The 23,832-nt window shown below is 43.4% G+C and overlaps 1 protein-coding gene across 1 annotated transcript in view; it reads right to left on the reverse strand.

Annotated features, from left to right (window-relative positions):
- The window catches only part of LOC129847971 (protein eyes shut homolog), a gene marked incomplete at its 3' end in the record, with an annotated part of 37,130 nt that overhangs the window by 7,328 nt on the left and 5,970 nt on the right, over positions 1–23,832 (reverse strand). Inside the window, exons 4-7 of the mRNA XM_055915552.1 lie at positions 23,694–23,807; positions 16,579–16,692; positions 15,557–15,670; positions 4,135–4,332 (exon numbers count right to left, since the gene is read on the reverse strand). Coding sequence (XP_055771527.1) covers positions 4,135–4,332; positions 15,557–15,670; positions 16,579–16,692; positions 23,694–23,807 — 540 coding nt within the window. The remainder of the gene's footprint in view (positions 1–4,134; positions 4,333–15,556; positions 15,671–16,578; positions 16,693–23,693; positions 23,808–23,832) is intronic.

A 23,832-nucleotide genomic window follows, 5' to 3' on the forward strand; every position in this document is an offset into this window, starting at 1 on the left:
CCCAAGAAAGGATCCTTTGCCCAAGATACTGATGGAAGAACAGCTCAAGGTAGGACATTTTTATTATGATAAATCGTGTTTCTGTCGAAACATTTTAGTGGCTTAGGACGCCATGTTTTTTGACGTAGCTTCGCTTGGCGCAAACTGTATTGAAAAGTAAGGATAAATTAAAAAATGTAATAACGCAATTGTATTAAGAATTAAATTGTCTATCAATCCCTGTCCACCCTATATTTTTTAGTCACGTTTATGAGTATTTATGTATAAGAGTAGATCACTGTCTAAGTGGCGCAAGGACGTTTTCTTTACCAGCTTGTCTACATTTCACATTGTCTAACCATGATTTTGGTGGCTAAATATAAACATTTTCGATCAAACTGTATATGCATGTTGTAATGTGATGTTACAGGAGTGTCATCGGAAGAATTCTGAGAAGGTTAGTGAAAAAATTAATATCTTTTGGCGATGTTGACTTTTATCGCTCACTTTGGCTAGAATCAATGCTGGGCTGCTAATTGCTATGTGCTAAGCTAATATAACGATTTATTGTGTTTTCGCTGTAAGACACTTAGAAAATCTGAAATATTGTCTGTATTCACAGGATCTGTGTCTTTCGATTCGTGTATGCTGTGTATTTTTACGAAATGTTTGATGATTAGTAGTTAGGTAAACACGTTGCTCATTGTAATTATTCTAGTCCATTTGTGATGGTGGGTGCAATTGTAAACTATGCCATATACCTGAAATATGCACTTTTTTCTAACAAAACCTATCCCATACCATAAATATGTTATCAGACTGTCATCTAATGAGTTTTTTTGTTGGTTAGGGGCTATAAATATCTTAGTTTAGCCGAATTGGTGATGGCTACTGGTGTTGGTGGACAAATAAAAGATGGTGGATTATGCTAATGTGTTTTTAGGTAATAGATGTACATCTTTACATATTGTGTCTTCCCTGTAAAACATTTTAAAAATCGGAAATGTTGACTGGATTCATAAGATCTGTGTCTTTCATTAGCTGTATTGGACTTTAATGTGTGAAAGTTAAATATTTTAAAAAAATATTTTTTTTGAATTTCGCGGCACTGGTTTTTCAGTGGGGGGGGGGGGGGTGTGCCGCTAGCGCCACGCTGATCCTAGACAGGTTAAGTCTGAAATGTATCATCCATTATTCAAATTAGGACTCAGCATTGATGAATAATTTATGGTCTCAGTGGTTAGGTTACAGAACTCAGATGGTCTCTCAGTGGTTAGGTTACAGAACTCATCAGATGGTCTCTCAGTGGTTAGGTTACAGAACTCATCAGATGGTCTCTCAGTGGTTAGGTTACAGAACTCATCAGATAGTCTCTCAGTGGTTAGGTTACAGAACTCATCAGATGGTCTCTCAGTGGTTAGGTTACAGAACTCATCAGATGGTCTCTCAGTGGTTAGGTTACAGAACTCATCAGATAGTCTCTCAGTGGTTAGGTTACAGAACTCATCAGATAGTCTCTCAGTGGTTAGGTTACAGAACTCATCAGATAGTCTCTCAGTGGTTAGGTTACAGAACTCAGATGGTCCCTCAGTGGTTAGGTTACAGAACTCAGATGGTCCCTCAGTGGTTAGGTTACAGAACTCAGATGGTCCCTCAGTGGTTAGGTTACAGAACTCATCAGATAGTCTCTCAGTGGTTAGGTTACAGAACTCATCAGATAGTCTCTCAGTGGTTAGGTTACAGAACTCATCAGATAGTCTCTCAGTGGTTAGGTTACAGAACTCAGATGGTCCCTCAGTGGTTAGGTTACAGAACTCAGATGGTCCCTCAGTGGTTAGGTTACAGAACTCATCAGATAGTCTCTCAGTGGTTAGGTCACAGAACTCATCAGATGGTCTCTCAGTGGTTAGGTTACAGAACTCATCAGATGGTCTCTCAGTGGTTAGGTTACAGAACTCATCAGATAGTCTCTCAGTGGTTAGGTTACAGAACTCATCAGATAGTCTCTCAGTGGTTAGGTTACAGAACTCATCAAATGGTCTCTCAGTGGTTAGGTTACAGAACTCATCAGATAGTCTCTCAGTGGTTAGGTTACAGAACTCATCAGATGGTCTCTCAGTGGTTAGGTTACAGAACTCATCAGATAGTCTCTCAGTGGTTAGGTTACAGAACTCAGATGGTCCCTCAGTGGTTAGGTTACAGAACTCAGATGGTCCCTCAGTGGTTAGGTTACAGAACTCATCAGATAGTCTCTCAGTGGTTAGGTCACAGAACTCATCAGATGGTCTCTCAGTGGTTAGGTTACAGAACTCATCAGATGGTCTCTCAGTGGTTAGGTCACAGAACTCATCAGATAGTCTCTCAGTGGTTAGGTTACAGAACTCATCAGATAGTCTCTCAGTGGTTAGGTTACAGAACTCATCAGATAGTCTCTCAGTGGTTAGGTTACAGAACTCAGATAGTCTCTCAGTGGTTAGGTTACAGAACTCATCAGATAGTCTCTCAGTGGTTAGGTTACAGAACTCATCAGATAGTCTCTCAGTGGTTAGGTTACAGAACTCAGATGGTCCCTCAGTGGTTAGGTTACAGAACTCATCAGATAGTCTCTCAGTGGTTAGGTTACAGAACTCATCAGATAGTCTCTCAGTGGTTAGGTTACAGAACTCATCAGATAGTCTCTCAGTGGTTAGGTTACAGAACTCAGATGGTCCCTCAGTGGTTAGGTTACAGAACTCATCAGATGGTCCCTCAGTGGTTAGGTTACAGAACTCATCAGATGGTCTCTCAGTGGTTAGGTTACAGAACTCATCAGATGGTCTCTCAGTGGTTAGGTTACAGAACTCATCAGATAGTCTCTCAGTGGTTAGGTTACAGAACTCATCAGATAGTCTCTCAGTGGTTAGGTTACAGAACTCATCAGATGGTCTCTCAGTGGTTAGGTTACAGAACTCATCAGATAGTCTCTCAGTGGTTAGGTTACAGAACTCATCAGATGGTCTCTCAGTGGTTAGGTTACAGAACTCAGATGGTCTCTCAGTGGTTAGGTTACAGAACTCAAGATGGTCTCTCAGTGGTTAGGTTACAGAACTCATCAGATGGTGACCACTGCAGTGCCCCGGATACTTGCCCTGGTCAAAAGTAGTGCACTACATAGGGAATAGTGTACATGTGTCATGGTCGAAGTAGTGGACTCTATAGGGAACAGGGTGCCATTTGGGATGCAGTCATTACCATCAGATGGAATAACTCCAGTCTCATAACGCTCCTTATTAGTCAGTGGTGGTGACCCACTGGAACAGTACCTGTCAGAAAGCAAGTGAGCTAAACCAACTGTGATGCACAAGGTATGAGTAGGGGTGGGCTGAGAGAGAGGGAGGAGAGAAACATACAGACAGAGAGATATAAATACAGAGAGAGAGATAAATAGAGAGAGGGATAAATAGAGAGAGAGAGGGATAAATAGAGAGAGAGAGAGGGATAGAGAGAGAGAGATAAATACACAGAGAGAGAGCTAAATAGAGAGAGAGAGAGATACATAGAGAGAGAGAGGGATAAATAGAGAGAGAGAGAGAGGGATAGAGAGAGAGAGATAAATACACAGAGAGAGAGCTAAATAGAGAGAGAGAGATAAATACAGAGAGAGAGAGATAAATAAAAAGGGTGAGAGAGAGAGAGAGAGAGTGTGGGGGTGTTTTAGGATGTGTTAGCTGGGGCCCATCTCTGAGTGGTTATTAAACGTGTTTGTGACATGTGGGCTGATGCTTCTCGCTGCTTTGTGACATATGGGTCGCTACTCGTACTTCTCTTCAACGTGTGTGTGTGTGTGTCAGTGGCCTACTGCAGTTTCTGATTCTATACGTATTGCAATGGGGCAGAGATAAAATATTGCAGTTTTATAGCTCATATCATGCTATTCTACAAATTTTGCAATGAGACAGAGAATTTTGTATTTTTAAAAATCTAATTTCCAGCTATTCTACACATTTTGCCATGACTTATTACCTGTTCATATGCTATCTGGGGAGGTGGAAACGACCTCCAGGGGGCCCCTAACACAAAAAATAAATAAGGGTTGGGGTCCCCCAGAGCCCGTGCCCCCCGCCCTCCCTGAGGGGGCTGTAGGGGTGTGTGGTACACCAGTGGTGTGTGTCTCACCATCGTAGCAGAATCCGTGAAGGCAGGGGTTGGAGCTGCACTCGTCCATGTTGATCTCACAGCGGGGGCCTGTGAAGCCACGGCGACAGCGACAGCGGAAACCCAGGGGGAAATGGACCTGGTCAGGTTCCTCTACACACTCAGCACCGTTCTCACAGGGGTTGTTGGCCTCACAGGGGAGGAACTCACAGTTCCTACCTATAGTAGGAGGTAGCGGGAGCAGGGCCCAGCAACCAGCAGGGGTGGGGGGAGAGACACACAGAGTCAGACATAGAACTCACAGTTCCTACTTCTAGTACGGTAGGAACAGCAGAGCCCAAGAATTAATAGGCAAACAGGACGAGTGGGAAACACTTTCAGATGAACATAATTTCTTCCGACATGCTGTAGGAAGAGCAGCGGACAACAACAAATAGACAGACGGAGAGAGAAGACCAGGCAGGTCACCTGTCATACAAGCCACTATTCGACGTTCATCCATGTCTGAGGACGTCGGGAGATGATATGGAAATCGACCACTAGAGGCAACAGTGAGTGCTGTTACCTTCAAATAGGCTTTGGTTTTGCTAGGGCGTTGTGGATGGGGATGGTTCCAAAGGTTGAATGTTCGAATCCAGTGATAGAAAGTCCAGCGATACTGACCTTTATCAATGGTAAGCATCTGCCTCTTTTTTTAAAGGTTGCATGTTTAAATCCAGTGATAGAAAGTTATTTCTGTTTTAAACCAATCCCAAACCTGAACCCTGCCTTAACCATTCTGAGTTCATGTCTAATCTTAAGAATCCAGAGTTCATTTCTAAACCTTTTTTTATTTTGATGTTTGGAACAACTTCTAAATGTGACGTTTTTAGAAACATGGATGAACGTCTAATTGTGACGAGAGACTGTGAGAGCTAGTTGTAGAAACCGGTGTCAGACAGAGAAGTAGAGCAGTGGCCAGCAACAAACAGGCAGACAGAGAGAAACAGTGTCAGACAGAGAAGGTAGAGCAGCGGCCAGCAACAAACAGGCAGACAGAGAGAAACAGTGTCAGACAGAGAAGGTAGAGCAGCGGCCAGCAACAAACAGGCAGACAGAGAGAAACAGTGTCAGACAGAGAAGGTAGAGCAGCGGCCAGCAACAAACAGGCAGACAGAGAGAAACAGTGTCAGACAGAGAAGGTAGAGCAGTGGCCAGCAACAAACAGGCAGACAGAGAGAAACAGTGTCAGACAGAGAAGGTAGAGCAGCGGCCAGCAACAAACAGGCAGACAGAGAGAAACAGAGTCAGACAGAGAAGGTAGAGCAGCGGCCAGCAACAAACAGGCAGACAGAGAGAAACAGTGTCAGACAGAGAAGGTAGAGCAGCGGCCAGCAACAAAACAGGCAGACAGAGAGAAACAGTGTCAGACAGAGAAGGTAGAGCAGCGGCCAGCAACAAACAGGCAGACAGAGAGAAACAGTGTCAGACAGAGAAGGTAGAGCAGTGGCCAGCAACAAACAGGCAGACAGAGAGAAACAGTGTCAGACAGAGAAGGTAGAGCAGCGGCCAGCAACAAACAGGCAGACAGAGAGAAACAGTGTCAGACAGAGAAGGTAGAGCAGTGGCCAGCAACAAACAGGCAGACAGACAGAGAGAAACAGAGTCAGACAGAGAAGGTAGAGCAGCGGCCAGCAACAAACAGGCAGACAGAGAGAAACAGTGTCAGACAGAGAAGGTAGAGCAGTGGCCAGCAACAAACAGGCAGACAGAGAGAAACAGTGTCAGACAGAGAAGGTAGAGCAGCGGCCAGCAACAAACAGGCAGACAGAGAGTAACAGTGTCAGACAGAGAAGGTAGAGAAGTGGCCAGCAACAAACAGGCAGACAGACAGAGAGAAACAGTCTCAGACAGACATAGAAGTTAATTGTTGTACTCAATTGCTCCCTGGTGCATAAAATAAACACATTCTCAAATGTATTTCGGCTCATCTGTGCAATAAATTATATTTGATGTTTATTCTCAAATATTTTAAAGAAATGAACAATACATAACTGAACAGGGAGTGAGGAATGACTGTGAAAAACTGTATGTCCTTGTTTGACACCACTGACTGTCTGCTTTATGATGGTGCCAATATACTGGAGAATATGGGGAGCTAATACATTTACTGCTAATTAGTCAATCATTAACATTTAATTTGTACCAATGCTTAGTAACATCTCAAGCTCCCTCTGGTGCGACGACAGATCTCAAATGCTACTGAAGGTTTCTGATCATTTGAATGCTATATCTGAAATAAAAATGTAAATGAATATCGTATAATTACCTATATAATGCAAAAATATATATTTGTGAGAATAATGGAAGTATTTCTTAGGAGAAAATATGTAAATGACCTAATAAACATGTTTTTACTGAAACGGTAAAAAAAGTGTTTTTATTGTGAAATCCAATTTAGCACTAAGGATGCATCTCAAATAGCACCCTATTCCCTATGTAGTGCACTACTGTTGCTTCCTTATGTAGTGCACTACTGTTGCTTCCCTATGTAGTGCACTACTGTTGCTTCCCTATGTAGTGCACAACTGTTGCTTCCCTATGTAGTGCACTACTGTTGCTTCCCTATGTAGTGCACTACTGTTGCTTCCCTATGTAGTGCACTACTGTTGCTTCCCTATGTAGTGCACTACTGTTGCTTCCCTATGTAGTGCACTACTGTTGCTTCCCTATGTAGTGCACTACTGTTGCTTCCCTATGTAGTGCACTAATGTTGCTTCCCTATGTAGTGCACTACTGTTGCTTCCCTATGTAGTGCACTACTGTTGCTTCCCTATGTAGTGCACTACTGTTGCTTCCCTATGTAGTGCACTACTGTTGCTTCCCTATGTAGTGCACTACTGTTGCTTCCCTATGTAGTGCACTACTGTTGCTTCCCTATGTAGTGCACTACTGTTGCTTCCCTATGTAGTGCACTACTGTTGCTTCCCTATGTAGTGCACTACTGTTGCTTCCCTATGTAGTGCACTAATGTTGCTTCCCTATGTAGTGCACTACTGTTGCTTCCCTATGTAGTGCACTACTGTTGCTTCCCTATGTAGTGCACTATATATGGAATAGGATTCCATTTGGTATGACCATCTTGGAGTCACTTTCAAAACTCCTTGTTCACAACAATAAAACAGACTGTAGGATAGTGACACAATCACGCACCTCTTCAATCGTGTGAATAGTAGCAACACTCTGCTCATGACTGGTTCCTCAGAGGGAAAGTTTAGTTGTTATCATGTAATCAAGGAAAGTTACATTTTTATCGCGAGAGCAAAACAAGCTAGCTTGACTGATAGATCTCCACTTTTAAACTGTTTCATATTGACTTCACAACAGAGAGACATTTACAAGAAGACGCGCACATCACCTCTACGAAGCAGAATAACAAGCCAGGAAACTCCACTCAGGCCTAAAATAATAGCTAGCTGGAAGACCCAGCATGCCAAAAGCACAATATCAAAACACTTTCTGATGAAAGCGCACTCTTGGAAAAAAATGTAAATAAGAAAACACATGAACAAGGCAAAGTGTTTTCAACAAAGACAGTTAAAAACATGACAAAGCCAAGCAATGAACAGTGTGAGTAAATGAGAACAGGAAAATGGCACCCTATTCCTTGTTTAGTGCACTACTTTTGACCAGGGACCATAGGGAGTGAACTAAATAGGTAATACGGTGCCATTTGGAACACAGAGGAGGTTTTTGGGAAGAGCATCATTTCCATGCAAGCTTGACATATCAAAACAAGTAGTTATCTTTCCTACCTCTGATCATTTCTGCAAGATTTTTATTTTTTTTAAAGACAGGGGAAAGTATATGATTACAAAACTGGAACAGCTTGAGGTAAAGATATTTAAAGATCTACCATGGCACTGAACTCAGTAGGTCTCAGCTTTCAGACTTGGTGAAAGCATAAAACATGTCATTAGAGGGTTGGATAATGTGTTGAGCTATCCACAGAGATCCTATCAAATCTGTAATTCTATAGAGCCTTCTACCATGGCACTGAACTCCGTCTTCAACCCTGGTGAAAGCATAGAACATGTCACGACCATTACTAGCTACAGTATATAAAACATATTTTCATAGAAACACAGGATATGTAACCAAGCAGAGGAGTGGGGTCACGGCCAGGGTCAGCCATTATCATCGGCGACCCTGGAGCAAAGGGTTAACCCTTGTCGGAGTTGGCCCATATGGATAGGGCTAAATGCAATCGTTAGAGAAATATGAAACACATATGAATAAGCATGGTAGCAAATGAAAGGAAACAGTTTGGAGATTATGGGAAAATTATTAGACCAAATGTATCCAAACATTACACTGTTGATTTTATGGGCATTTTACATTTACTGTACTTTTCTTTGTTGATAACGAAATCTGAAAGTGTCCAGAATAGAATTGGTTGTAATCCTGTTGTAATGACGTGGTTATCAACCAGTTTTGCTCACCGGCTTGTGTTCATGCTTCTGATTCTACTGCAGGATCAGGACAGACTGAGAGGTCAGTGACCAGTGATTCATCATAGTACAGTATGCTGAGGAGGCAAAGCTGTGGGCTATCAGTGTTATGCAACCTTAGCCTGGACCCAGATCTCTTCTTCTTCACGACTGTCTTGGTGTGCTGGGACCATGCTAGTTTGTTGGCGGATCAGGCTGTTGTGTCATCAGCAAACTTGATGGTGTTGGAGTCATGCCTGGCCGTGCAGTCATGAGTGAACAGGGAGTACAGGAGGAGACCGAGCACGCACCCCTGAGGGGCCCCCGTGTTGAAGATCAGCGTGGCGGATGTGTTGTTACCCTTACCACCTGGTGGCGGCCCGTCAGAAAGTCCAGGATCCAGTTGCAGAGGGAGGTGTTTAGTCCAAGGGTCCTTAGCTTTGAGGGCACTATGGTGTTGAACGCTGAGCCTGCATTCTCACATAGGTGCTTTAAAACATATATCTATATTTTTCTAACCTTTATTTAACTAGGCAAGTCAGTTAAGAACAAATTCTTATTTACAAAGACGGCCTACTGGGGAACAGTGGGGTTAACTGCCCTGTTCAGGAGCAGAACGACAGCTCTGGGATTCGATCCAGCAACCTTTCGGTTACTGCCCCAACGCTCTAACCACTAGGCTACCTGCCGTGTTCCTTTTGTCCAGGTGTGAAAGGGCAGTGTGGAGTGCCATAGAGATTGCATCATTGGTATGCAAATTGGAGTGGGTCTAGGGTTTCTGGGATAATGGTATTGATGTGAGCCATGACCAGCCTTCCAAAGCATTTCATGGCTACAGACGTGAGTGCTACGGGTCGGTAGTAATTTAGGAAGATTACCTTAGTGTTCTTGGGCACAGGGACCAAGTAAACGTTCCCACTCTGGTGCCGACACCCCAATGAGAGTTCCTGCTCCTTAATCACAGCCACCACACAAATGGTCATCAAAACTTGATTAGGCCAACTTGGATGTCTGTTTGATTTCCATAATAGTAGCAAACTACAAGTCAATGTTGCACGCATCAAGTTTTTAGTGTCACATGCACAAGTACAAGGAAATGCCTTTCTTGCAAGCTTTTATCCCAAGAATGCAGTAATCAATATCAATGTAGTACGCATCAAGTAAGGTACAACAAAAACACACAGGAAATAAGAACATGAGAAAGTAGGTATACTATATACAGGGTCAATTCCAATATCACATTTACAATTCTAACTAGACAAGTCAGTTAAGAACAAATTCTTATTTCTTATTCTTATTATTTACAATGGCGGCCTACACCGGCCAAACCCTCCCTGACGACGCTGGGCCAATTGCGTGCCGCCCTATGTGCAGAGATACTGGAGGTAGATATGTACAGTACCACTCAAAAGTTTGGACACACCTACGTTTTTTGTTTTGTTTACTATTTCTACATTGTAGAATAATAGTGAAGACATCAAAACTATGAAATAACACATATGGACTCATGTAGTAACCAGAAAAGTGTTAAACAAATCTAAATATATTTTAGATTTTAGATTCTTCAAAGTAGCCACACTTTGCCTTGATGACAGCTTTGCACACACTCGGCATTCTCTCAACCAGCTTCGTGAGGAATGCTTTTCCAATAGTCTTGAAGAGTTCCCACATATGCTGAGCACTTGTTGGCTGCTTTTCCTTCACTCTGCGGTTTAGCTCATCCCAAACCCTCTTAATTGGGTTGAGGTTGGGTGATTGTGGAGGCAAGGTCATCTGATGCAGCACTCCATCACTCTCCTTGGTCAAATAGCCCTTACACAGCCTGGAGGTGTGTTTTGGGTCGTTGTCCTGTTGAAAAACAAATGATAGTTCCACTAAGCGCGAACCAGATGGGATGACGTATCGATGCAGAATGCTGTGGTAGCCATGCTGCAAAGCAAAGCACAAGCAAAGCACCCCCACACCATCACACCTCCTCCTCCATACTTCACGGTGGGAACAACACATGCGAAGATCATCCGTTCACCTACTCTGCGTCTTACAAAGAAACTGCGGTTGGAACCAAAGATTTAAAAATTAAAAAGGACAGATTTCCACTGGTCTAATGTCCATTGCGCTTTTCTTATTTGAGCTGTTCTTGCCATAATTTGAACTGTTATTACCAAATAGGGATATCTTCTGTATACCACCCCTACCTTGTCACAACACAACTGATTGGCTCAAATTCCACAAATACATTTTTAACAAGGCACACCTGTTAATTGAAATGCATTCCAGGTGACTATCTCATGAAGCTGGTTGAGAGAATGCCAAGCGTGTGCAAAGCTGTCATCAAGGGTGTTTAATTTGAAGAATCTAAAATATATTTTAATTTGTTTAACACTTTTTTGGTTGCTACATGATTCCATATGTGTTATTTCATAGTTTTGATGTCTTCACTATTATTCTACAATGTTGAAAATAGTCAAAATAAAGAAAAACCCTAGAATGAGTAGGTGTGTCCAAACTTTTGACTTGTACTGTATACGGGTAAGATGACTGGGCATCAGGATATATGATAAACAGAGTAGCAGCATCATATATGATGATTGTATGTGAGTGTGCGTGTTTTATGTGTGTGAGCAAATGTGTGTGTGTGTGTGTTGGAGTGTCAGTGTGTGTGAGTGAGTGTGTAGCGTGTTGTCCACAGGAGACATGGCAATAAAATATTGCCTTTTGTCAAGATTGAAACAGTCTTTTTCCATACATCACACACACACACACAACTGTTGCTATGGCACCACAACCTACACTACATGGCCAGAGGTAAGTAGACAGCCCGTCAAATGAGTGGATTCAGCTGTTTCAGCCACAGGTGTATAAAATCAAGCACACAGCTATGAAATCTCTATAGACAAATATTGGCAGTAGAATGGCCTTACTGAAAGGCTCAGTGACTTTCAACGTGGCACCGTTATAGGATGCCTCTTTTCAAACAAGTCACTTCGTCAATTTCTGCCCTGCTAGAGCTGCCCCAGTCAACTGTAAGTGCTGTTATTGTGAAGTGGAAACGTCTAGGAGCAACAACGGCTCAGCCGTGAAGTGGAATCATCTAGGAGCAACAACGGCTCAGCCGCGAAGTGGAAACATCTAGGAGCAACAACGGCTCAGCCGCGAAGTGGAAACATCTAGGAGCAACAACGGCTCAGCCGCGAAGTGGAAACATCTAGGAGCAACAACGGCTCAGCCGCGAAGTGGAAACATCTAGGAGCAACAACGGCTCAGCCGCGAAGTGGAAACATCTAGGAGCAACAACATGCTCAGCCGCAAAGTGGACGTCCTGGATCTGAACCTTCAGAATGAGCTTCAGGAAGTCAACTGCGGTTGGGGTAAGTTTCTCAAAAACAGGTGACATTCTAAAAAGAAATGTATCTGTAACCTTCTACAACATGTAATTTACATCAAAAAGAAATAGTGAAAATCTCCTTTAAGCATTGCTGTGGACATAGAACATCCAATGTTGTTGCTTTTCTATTAAAATGTGTGATTTTGAGACCAAACAAAACAGAATTTGGTGAAAACAACAGATTTTATAGGGCACTAATTGACTAAGGCTATACAGCACCAAGACAGACAACATTAGTGGGGAACAAGGCCATACAACACTAATACACAACACATTAGTGGAGACCAAGGCTATACAGCACTAATACACAACACATTAGTGGAGACCAAGTCTATACAGCACTAAGACACAACACATTAGTGGGGACCAAGGCTATACAGCACTAAGACACAACACATTAGTGGAGACCAAGTCTATACAGCACTAAGACACAACACATTAGTGGGGACCAAGGCTATACAGCACTAAGACACAACACATTAGTGGAGACCAAGGCCATACAGCACTAAGATACAACACATTAGTGGGGACCAAGGCTATACAGCACTAAGACAACATTAGTGGAGACCAAGTCTATACAACATTAGTGGAGACCAAGTCTATACAACACTAATACACAACACATTAGTGGAGACCAAGGATATACAACATTAGTGGAGACCAAGGCTATACAACACTAAGACACAACACATTAGTGGAGACCAAGGATATACAACATTAGGGGAGACCAAGGCTATACAACACTAATACACAACACATTAGTGGGGACCAAGGCTATACAGCACTAAGACTCAACACATTAGTGGAGACCAAGGCCATACAGCACTAAGACACAACACATTAGTGGAGACCAAGGATATACAACATTAGTGGAGACCAAGGCTATACAACACTAATACACAACACATTAGTGGGGACCAAGGCTATACAGCACTAAGACTCAACACATTAGTGGAGACCAAGGCCATACAGCACTAAGACACAACACATTAGTGGGGACCAAGGCTATACAGCACTAAGACACAACACATTAGTGGAGACCAAGGCTATACAGCACTAAGACAACATTAGTGGAGACCAAGGCTATACAGCACTAAGACACAACACATTAGTGGAGACCAAGTCTATACAGCACTAAGACACAACACATTAGTGGGGACCAAGGCTATACAGCACTAAGACACAACACATTAGTGGAGACCAAGGCCATACAGCACTAAGATACAACACATTAGTGGGGACCAAGGCTATACAGCACTAAGACAACATTAGTGGAGACCAAGTCTATACAACATTAGTGGAGACCAAGTCTATACAACACTAATACACAACACATTAGTGGAGACCAAGGATATACAACATTAGTGGAGACCAAGGCTATACAACACTAAGACACAACACATTAGTGGAGACCAAGGATATACAACATTAGGGGAGACCAAGGCTATACAACACTAATACACAACACATTAGTGGGGACCAAGGCTATACAGCACTAAGACTCAACACATTAGTGGAGACCAAGGCCATACAGCACTAAGACACAACACATTAGTGGGGACCAAGGCTATACAGCACTAAGACACAACACATTAGTGGAGACCAAGGCTATACAGCACTAAGACACAACACATTAGTGGAGACCAAGGATATACAACATTAGTGGAGACCAAGGCTATACAACACTAATACACAACACATTAGTGGGGACCAAGGCTATACAGCACTAAGACTCAACACATTAGTGGAGACCAAGGCCATACAGCACTAAGACACAACACATTAGTGGGGACCAAGGCTATACAGCACTAAGACACAACACATTAGTGGAGACCAAGGCTATACAGCACTAAGACAACATTAGTGGAGACCAAGGCTATACAGCACTAAGACACAACACATTAGTGGGGACCAAGGCTATACAGCACTAAGACACAACACATTAGTGGAGACCAAGTCTATACAACACTAATACACAACACATTAGTGGGGACCAAGGCTATACAGCACTAAGACACAACACATTAGTGGAGACCAAGGCTATACAGCACTAAGACACAACACATTAGTGGGGACCAAGGCTATACAGCACTAAGACAACATTAGTGGAGACCAAGTCTATACAACATTAGTGGAGACCAAGTCTATACAACACTAATACACAACACATTAGTGGGGACCAAGGCTATACAGCACTAAGACACAACACATTAGTGGAGACCAAGGATATACAATATTAGTGGAGACCAAGGCTATACAACACTAATACACAACACATTAGTGGGGACCAAGGCTATACAGCACTAAGACTCAACACATTAGTGGAGACCAAGGCCATACAGCACTAAGACACAACACATTAGTGGAGACCAAGGCTATACAGCACTAAGACACAACACATTAGTGGGGACCAAGGCTATACAGCACTAAGACACAACACATTAGTGGAGACCAAGGCTATACAGCACTAAGACACAACACATTATTGGAGACCAAGGCTATACAGCACTAAGACAACATTAGTGGAGACCAAGTCTATACAACATTAGTGGAGACCAAGTCTATACAACACTAATACACAACACATTAGTGGGGACCAAGGCTATACAGCACTAATACACAATACATTAGTGGAGACCAAGGCTATACAGCACTAATACACAACACATTAGTGGAGACCAAGTCTATACAACACTAAGACACAACACATTAGTGGGGACCAAGGCTATACAACACTAATACACAACACATTAGTGGAGACCAAGGCCATACAGCAGTAAGACACAACACATTAGTGGAGACCGAGGCTATACAGCACTAAGACACAACACATTAGTGGAGACCAAGGATATACAACACTAAGACACAACACATTAGTGGAGACCAAGGATATACAACATTAGTGGGGACCAAGGCCATACAGCACTAAGACAACATTAGTGGAGACCAAGTCTATACAACACTAAGACAACATTAGTGGAGACCAAGTCTATACAACACTAATACAACATTAGTGGAGACCAAGTCTATACAACATTAAGACAACATTAGTGGAGACCAAGTCTATACAACACTAAGACAACATTAGTGGAGACCAAGTCTATACAACATTAGTGGAGACCAAGTCTATACAACACTAAGACAACATTAGTGGAGACCAAGTCTATACAACACTAATACAACATTAGTGGAGACCAAGTCTATACAACACTAAGACAACATTAGTGGAGACCAAGTCTATACAACACTAAGACAACATTAGTGGAGACCAAGTCTATACAACATTAGTGGAGACCAAGGCTATGAGAAATAGATACACCACCTGGAAGATTAGCAATGGGTTTCATCTTCTTTGTCGAGCATCGCCACAACCAGAGAATGAAGCCTTACTAATGTCGCTGAAGACTGCAGCAGAATGAGTTCAGGCAGGTGAGAGAGGGACGCTCAGGGAGGTTAATTAACTTTGGTGATCGTCCCCATTCCCTCAGTGTGCATTACCTTTCAAATGGAGACACATGCACACAGTGACACGCACGCAGGAACACACACACACATACACACACACACACTCCCTCTCAGTGTTCATTACCTTTGAATGGAGCCACACACTGACAGTGGTAATTGCCAGGCTGGTCAATGCAAGTGGCTCCGTTCTTGCAGGGAGAAGAGGCACACTCGTCAATGTCGAACTCACACCCAGCGCCTTTGATACAAACAACAACATAAACAAATAAATCAGTCATGTTTTTAGGGGTCAGTGAGACTAGTAGCAGGTCTGCGTCCCAAATGGCACCCTATTCCATATAAAGTGCACTACTTTTGACCAGAGGCATATGGGTCCAAAAGCAGTGCACTATGAAGGGATCAAGGTGCCATTTGGGACGCATCCCAGGACAGTTAATAACCTCTTCGGTCGGACACAGGAAACAGGATCTAATGAGATCATGGAACAGTAACTAACTGTGTATCTTCTGTCTTCACTCCTCATCAGTTAGTCAGAGAACACCACAATGACTGCATCCCAAATGGTATCCTATTCCTTATACGGCGCACTACCAGGGTCCAGCACTATGTAGGGAACAGGGTGCCGTTTGGGACGCTGCCGACGTGTGATGTGCTTTGTCCAGACTACAGGCATGTAAACATCACTTTACTCATTCTTCTCCCCCGGGGTTGGCAGATCTATTTCATCTAGGTGGTGGTGTTCCACCCATAGGTGTTCCACCCATAGGAATCTATTTCTATTGTTCCACCGCTGCCTAGCAACACTAGAGTTCAAAACACAGACTGTAGTTGCCAGTGTACCTAAGCAGCACGTTGTTGAAGACGTACACTGGAAAACAATCAAACTCCACAGACATCTTTGTTTGTAGACTATACCGCCCACAGACACAAACTTCTGTGTGAAGGATTTTCTTGGTGAAAACTGGAAGCATCTACCAGTGAGGCTATGGTAGAGCACGAATATGGCAATGCGGATTAGAGTGAAGAGCCTACTATAGTTTGCTAAGATAAAGCTACAGGATTCATATTCAGTAGGTTATATTGTCAATGCTTGTTTAGTTCAGTATGCACTAATGAAGTAAAATTCAGTAAGTTAGATACACTGACCAGTAAAGCCGGGTTGACAGACACATTCATAGCCATTGGCCAGGTCCAAACACGTGCTATTGTGTCGGCATGGCCCTGACAGACACTCATCAATGTTGATTTCACAGTAGTCACCTGTAGGGAAAGACAAAATGAAAGAGATAGGAACAGTTTCATGAACATTCCCATTCCTACCAATTATAAACCAAGTGTTAAAAAGAATCGCCTTTTCAAGTGAAATCTTAAAAGCCTCCGAGCTATCCACCTTCTGAACTAAAACTAAAAGAGAGAAACTCAGTTCAAGACGGGTTACTAAAATATGGATCCCTTGATTTGCATATATTCATCAAGTTAACTCAGACAATTTCCTAACAATTCAGATTGAAATGAACTGAGAAATAGAGAGACCTCTCGTCTGACATTGGATAAATGATCCCTTATGTTTTCAATATGACCTTACATGACCCAGCACAGTCCCAAATGGCACCCTATTCCCTTATAGTGCACTACTTTAACCAGAGCAGTGATAAGCTTACCGGGTCTCTGGTCAAACATAATGCACTATAAGGGAATAGGGTGCCATTTGAGACGCAGGCCCAGTGTATTGAACATAATGAACATTGACATAGTTATAATGGTTGTACACCTCTCGCACAGGACAGCATTAATTTACATGCATATAGGAATATTAGCATAGCTAATTACACAGTGGATTGCTATAGGCTGTCAAGTTATATTGCTTTAATTTACTTTGCTTGACTTCACGTCGTAAAACAGACCTCAACAAAGGTGTTGGTGGTGTTTCTGTTATTGAACTGCTACGTGATCACAACTAGTGTTGTGTTCCCACAATAAGTTGGGTGAATTTTGGCCCATTCCTCCTGACAGAGCTGGTGTAACTAAGTCAGGTGTTTAGGCCTCCTTGCTCGGCACACGCATTTTCAGTTCTGCCCACAAATTTTCAATAGGATTGAGGTCAGGGCTTTGTGATGGCCACTCCAATACCTTGACTTTGTTGTCCTTAAGACATTTTGCCACAACTTTGGAAGTATGCTTGGGGTCATGTCCATTTCGAAGACCCCTTTGTGACCAAGCTATAACTTCCTGACTGATGTCTTGAGATGTTGCTTCAATATATCCACATAATGTTCCTGCCTCATGATGCCATCTATTTTGTGAAGTGCACCAGTCCCTCCTGCAGCAAAGCACCCTCACAACTTGATGCTGCCATCCCCATGCTTCACGGTTGGGATGTTGTTCTTCAGCTTGCAAGCATCCCACTTTTTCCTCCAAACATAACGATGGTCATTATGGCCAAACAGTTCTTTTTATGTTTCATCAGACCAGAGGACATTTCTCCAAAAAGTACGATCTTTGTCCACATGTGCAGTTGCAAACAGCAGTCTGTTTTTTTTAATGGCGGTTTTGGAGCAGTGGCTCTTTCCTTGCTGAGTGTCCTTAAAGGTTATGTCGAGATAGGAGTCGTTTTACTGTGGACATAGATACTTTTGTACCTGTTTCCTACAGCATCTTCACAAGGTCCTTTGCTGTTGTCCTGGGATTTATTTGCACTTTTTGCAGCAAAGTACTTTCATCTCTAGAAGACAGAATGTGTCTCCTTCCTGAGTGGTATGATGTGGCAGGGTCTACAGTCAATCACGGATTACAAAAAGAAAACCAGCCCCGTCGCGGACCAGGATGTCTTGCTCCCAGACAGGCTAAATAACTTTTTTGCTCGCTTTGAGGACAATACAGTGCCACTGACACGGCCCGCTACCAAAACCTGCGGGCTCTCCTTCACTGCAGCCGAGGTGAGTAAAACATTTAAACGTGTTAACCCTCGCAGGGCTGCAGGCCCAGACGGCATTTCAAGCCGCGTCCTCAGAGCATGCGCAGACCAGCTGGCTGGTGTGTTTACGGACATATTCAATCAATCCTTATCCCAGTCTGCTGTTCCCACATGCTTCAAGAGAGCCACCATTGGTTCCTGTTCCCAAGAAAGCTAAGGTAACTGAGCTAAACGACTACCGCCCCATAGCTCTCACTTCCGTCATCATGAAGTGCATTGAGAGACTATTCAAGGACCATATCACCTCCACCCTACCGGACACCCTAGACCCACTCCAATTTGCTTACCGACCCAATAGGTCCACAGACGACGCAATCGCAACCACACTGCACACTGCCCTAACCCATCTGGACAAGAGGAATACCTATGTGAGAATGCTGTTCATCGACTACAGCTCAGCATTTAACACCATAGTACCCTCCAAACTCGTCATCAAGCTCGAGACCCTGGGTCTCGACACCGCCCTGTGCAACTGGGTCCTGGACTTCCTGACGGGCCGCCCCCAGGTGGTGAGGGTAGGTAACAACATCTCCACCCCGCTGATCCTCAACAATGGGGCCCCACAAGGGTGCGTTCTGAGCCCTCTCCTGTACTCCCTGTTCACCCACGACTGCGTGGCCATGCACGCCTCCAACTCAATCATCAAGTTTGCGGACGACGCTACAGTGGTAGGCTTGATTACCAACAACGACGAGACGGCCTACAGGGAGGAGGTGAGGGCCCTCGGAGTGTGGTGTCAGGAAAATAACCTCACACTCACGTCAACAAAACAAAGGAGATGATTGTGGACTTCAGGAAACAGCAGAGGGAGCACCCCCCTATCCACATCGATGGGACAGTAGTGGAGAAGGTGGAAAGTTTTAAATTCCTCGGTGTACACATCACGGACAAACTGAATTGGTCCACCCACACAGACAGCGTTGTGAAGAAGGCGCAGCAGCGCCTCTTCAACCTCAGGAGGCTGAAGAAATTCGGCTTGTCACCAAAAGCACTCACAAACTTTTACAGATGCACAATCGAGAGCATCCTGTCGGGCTGTATTACCGCCTGGTACGGCAACTGCTCCGCCCACAACCGTAAGGCTCTCCAGAGGGTAGTGAGGTCTGCACAACGCATCACCGGGGGCAAACTACCTGCCCTCCAGGACACCTACACCACCCGATGTCACAGGAAGGCCATAAAGATCATCAAGGACAACAACCACCCAAGCCACTGCCTGTTCACCCCGCTATCATCCAGAAGGCGAGGTCAGTACAGGTGCATCAAATCAGGAACCGAGAGACTGAAAAACAGCTTCTATCTCAAGGCCATCAGACTGTTAAACAGCCACCACTAACATTTAGTGGCCGCTGCCAACATACTGACTCAACTCCAGCCACTTTAATAATGGGAATTGATGGAAATTATGTAAAAATTTACCACTAGCCACTTTAAACAATGCCACTTAATATAATGTTTACATACCCTACATTACTCATCTCATATGTATATACTGTACTCTATACCATCTACTGCATCTTGCCTATGCCGTTCTGTACCATCACTCATTCATATATCTTTATGTACATATTCTTTATCCCTTTACACTTGTGTGTATAAGGTAGTAGTTGTGGAATTGTTAGGTTAGATTACTTGTTGGTTATTTTTTATTTATTTATTTTATTTAACCTTTATTTAACCAGGTAGGCAAATTGAGAACACGTTCTCATTTACAATTGCGACCTGGCCAAGATAAAGCAAAGCAGTTCGACACATACAACAACACATAGTTACACATGGAGTAAAACAAACATATAGTCAATAATACAGTGAAAAAAATAAGTCTATATACAATGTGAGCAAGTGAGGTGAGATAAGGGAGGTGAAGGCAAACAGATATATGTATAAATAAATAAAAATATAAAAAGGCCATGGAGGCGAAGTGAGTACAACACAGCAAGTAAAATAAAAACTAAAAAAAACACTGGAATGGTTGGTTTGCAGTGGAAGAAAGTGCAAAGTAGAGACAGAAATAATGGGGTGCAAAGGAGCAAAATAAATTAATAAATAAATACAGTAGGTAAAGAGGTAGTTGTTTGGGCTAAATTGTAGATGGGTTATGTACAGGTGCAGTAATCTATGAGCTGCTCTGACAGCTGGTGCTTAAAGCTAGTGAGGGAGATAGGTGTTTCCAGTTTCAGAGATTTTTGTAGTTCGTTCCAGTCATTGGCAGCAGAGAACTGGAAGGAGAGGCGTCCAAAGGAAGAATTGGTTTTGGGGGTGACTAGAGAGATATACCTGCTGGAGCGCGTGCTACAGGTAGGTGCTGCTATGGTGACCAGCGAGCTGAGATAAGGGGGGACTTTAACTAGCAGGGTCTTGTAGATGACCTGGAACCAGTGGGTTTGGCGACGAGTATGAAGCGAGGGCCAGCCAACGAGAGTGTACAGGTCGCAGTGGTGGGTAGTATATGGGGCTTTGGTGACAAAACGGATGGCACTGTGATAGACTGCATCCAATTTATTGAGTAGGGTTTTGGAGGCTATTTTGTAAATGACATCACCGAAGTCGAGGATTGGTAGGATGGTCAGTTTTACAAGGGTATGTTTGGCAGCATGAGTAAAGGATGCTTTGTTGCGGAATAGGAAGCCAATTCTAGATTTGACTTTGGATTGGAGATGTTTGATGTGAGTCTGGAAGGAGAGTTTACAGTCTAACCAGACACCTAGGTATTTGTAGTTGTCCACATATTCTAAGTCAGAGCCGTCCAAAGTAGTGATGTTGGACAGGCGGGCAGGAGCAGGCAGCGATCAGTTGAAGAGCATGCATTTGGTTTTACTTGTATTTAAGAGCAGTTGGAGGCCACGGAAGGAGAGTTGTATGGCATTGAAGCTCGCCTGGAGGGTTGTTAACACAGTGTCAAAAGAAGGGCCAGAAGTATACAGAATAGTGTCGTCTGCGTAGAGGTGGATCAGAGAATCACCAGCAGCAAGAGCGACATCATTGATGTAAACAGAGAAGAGAGTCGGTCCAAGAATTGAACCCTGTGGCACCCCCATAGAGACTGCCAGAGGCCCGGACAACAGACCCTCCGATTTGACACACTGAACTCGATCAGAGAAGTAGTTGGTGAACCAGGCGAGGCAATCATTAGAGAAACCAATTACTGCATTGTCGGAACTAGAAGCACAAGCATTTCGCTACGCTCGCATTAACATCTGCTAACCATGTGTATGTGACAAATAAAATTTGATTTGATTTGCTGCGTGGTCCCATGGTGTTTGTACTTGCGTACTATTGTTTGTACAGATGAAAGTGGTACCTTCAGGCGTTTGGAAATTGCTCCTGAGGTTGAACCAGACTTGTGGAGGTCTACAAATCTTTTCTGAGGTCTTGGCTGATTTCTTTTGATTTTCCCATGATGTCAAGCAAAGTGGCACTGAGTTTGAAGGTAGGCCTTGAAATTTATCCACAGGTATACCTCCAATTGACTCAAATTATTTCAATTAGCTTATCAGAAGCTTCTAAAGCCATGACATAATTTTCTGGAATTTTCCAAGCTGTTTAAAGGCACAGTCAACTTAGTGTATAAAATCTTCTGACGCACTGGAATTGTGATACAGTGAATTATATGTGAAATAATCTGTCTGTAAACAATTTTTGGAAAAATTACTTGTGTCATGCACAAAGTAGATGTCCTAACCGACTTGCCAAAACTATAGTTTGTTAACAAGAAATGTGTGTAGTGGTTGAAAAACGAGTTTTAATGACTCCAAACTAAGTGGATGTAAAACTTAAGACTTCAACTGTACATAGTGCATTACATCATATACAGCCTCCCAAAGGAGGGTACAGTGGTTCCTCCTTTAAAAGTTGCAAACTTGCCTCGCGGGACATAGAGGTACCCAGCGTCACAGCTTCATTGCTTCAGACACGGCTTCATTGCACTCATTTTGCATTTGGGTCCCAAGGTTTTTATATTACCAATCATATCGAGTGGTTCAAATGACGAATTTTGACGCGAGCCACCCTTGCCTTGTGTCGTTCTTCAACAAAGATGGCTGACAAAACGTTACGGTGGAACCAGATGTAAGTTGTTATAATGTCATAACGAGTCAAGCAAAAAATGTACAATTGAGAGGAATATGTTAGTTAATTTAGAGACAAACGTTATACGTATTTTTTTGTCATAAAGTATCTCTCCAGGAACAGGGTTGGAGTTAAAACCTACAGGAGGGTATCTCTCCAGGAACAGGGTTGGAGTTAAAACCTACAGGAGGGTCTCTCTCCAGGAACAGGGTTGGAGGGAAAACCTACAGGAGGGTTTCTCTCCAGGAACAGGGTTGGAGTTAACCTACAGGAGGGTTTCTCTCCAGGAACAGGGTTGGAGTTAAAACCTACAGGAGGGTTTCTCTCCAGGAACAGGGTTGGATTTAACCTACAGGAGGGTATCTCACCAGGAACAGGGTTTGAGTTAAAACCTACAGGAGGGTTTCTCTCCAGGAACAGGTTTGGAGTTAAAACCTACAGGAGGGTTTCTCTCCAGGAACAGGTTTGGAGTGTAAACCTACAGGAGGGTTTCTCTCCAGGAACAGGTTTGGAGTTAAAACCTACAGGAGGGTTTCTCTCCAGGAACAGGGTTGGAGTTAAAACCTACAGGAGGGTTTCTCTCCAGGAACAGGTTTGGAGTTAAAACCTACAGGAGGGTTTCTCTCCAGGAACAGGGTTGGAGTTAAAACCTACAGGAGGGTTTCTCTCCAGGAACAGGTTTGGAGTGTAAACCTACAGGAGGGTATCTCTCCAGGAACAGGTTTGGAGTTAAAACCTACAGGAGGGTATCTCTCCAGGAACAGGGTTGGAGTGAAAACCTACAGGAGGGCTTCTCTCCAAGAACAGGGTTGGAGAGCCCTGTTCTATATCTTACATCTTAGAAACATACTTTAAGATAAGGTATTTAAAATGATTTATAAGGGGTTTAAGTATTGATGATGTTTTGGTCCCAGATCTATTTGTGCTGCCTTGTCAACTCCTACAGTCAACGTCCTGTGATGTCACATATTATATGTTTGTCATGACAACAACCATAAGGGGTAGAGCACAAATGTACGTGTGTGTGGTGTGTGTGTGGTGTGTGTGTTGTGTGTGTGTGAGTTGTGTGGTGTGTGTGTGAGTTGTGTGGTGTGTGTTGTGTGAGTTGTGTGGTGTGAGTTGTGTGGTGTGAGTTGTGTGGTGTGAGTGTGTGTGTGTGTGTTGTGTTGTGTTGTGGTGTGTGTGTGTGTGTGGTGTGAGTTGTGTGGTGTGTGTGTACCTGTGACTCCGATTGGGCATAAGCAGCTGAATGCGTTGAGCTCATCAGAGCAGGAAGCTCCGTTGTGGCAGGGCTGGCTCAGACACTCGTTTACCTCCACCTCACAGTTATAACCTGGAAAGACAGGAGAGGTTCACTG

This window comes from Salvelinus fontinalis, unplaced genomic scaffold (assembly GCF_029448725.1).
Source record: "Salvelinus fontinalis isolate EN_2023a unplaced genomic scaffold, ASM2944872v1 scaffold_0982, whole genome shotgun sequence".
NCBI lineage: Eukaryota > Metazoa > Chordata > Actinopteri > Salmoniformes > Salmonidae > Salvelinus > Salvelinus fontinalis.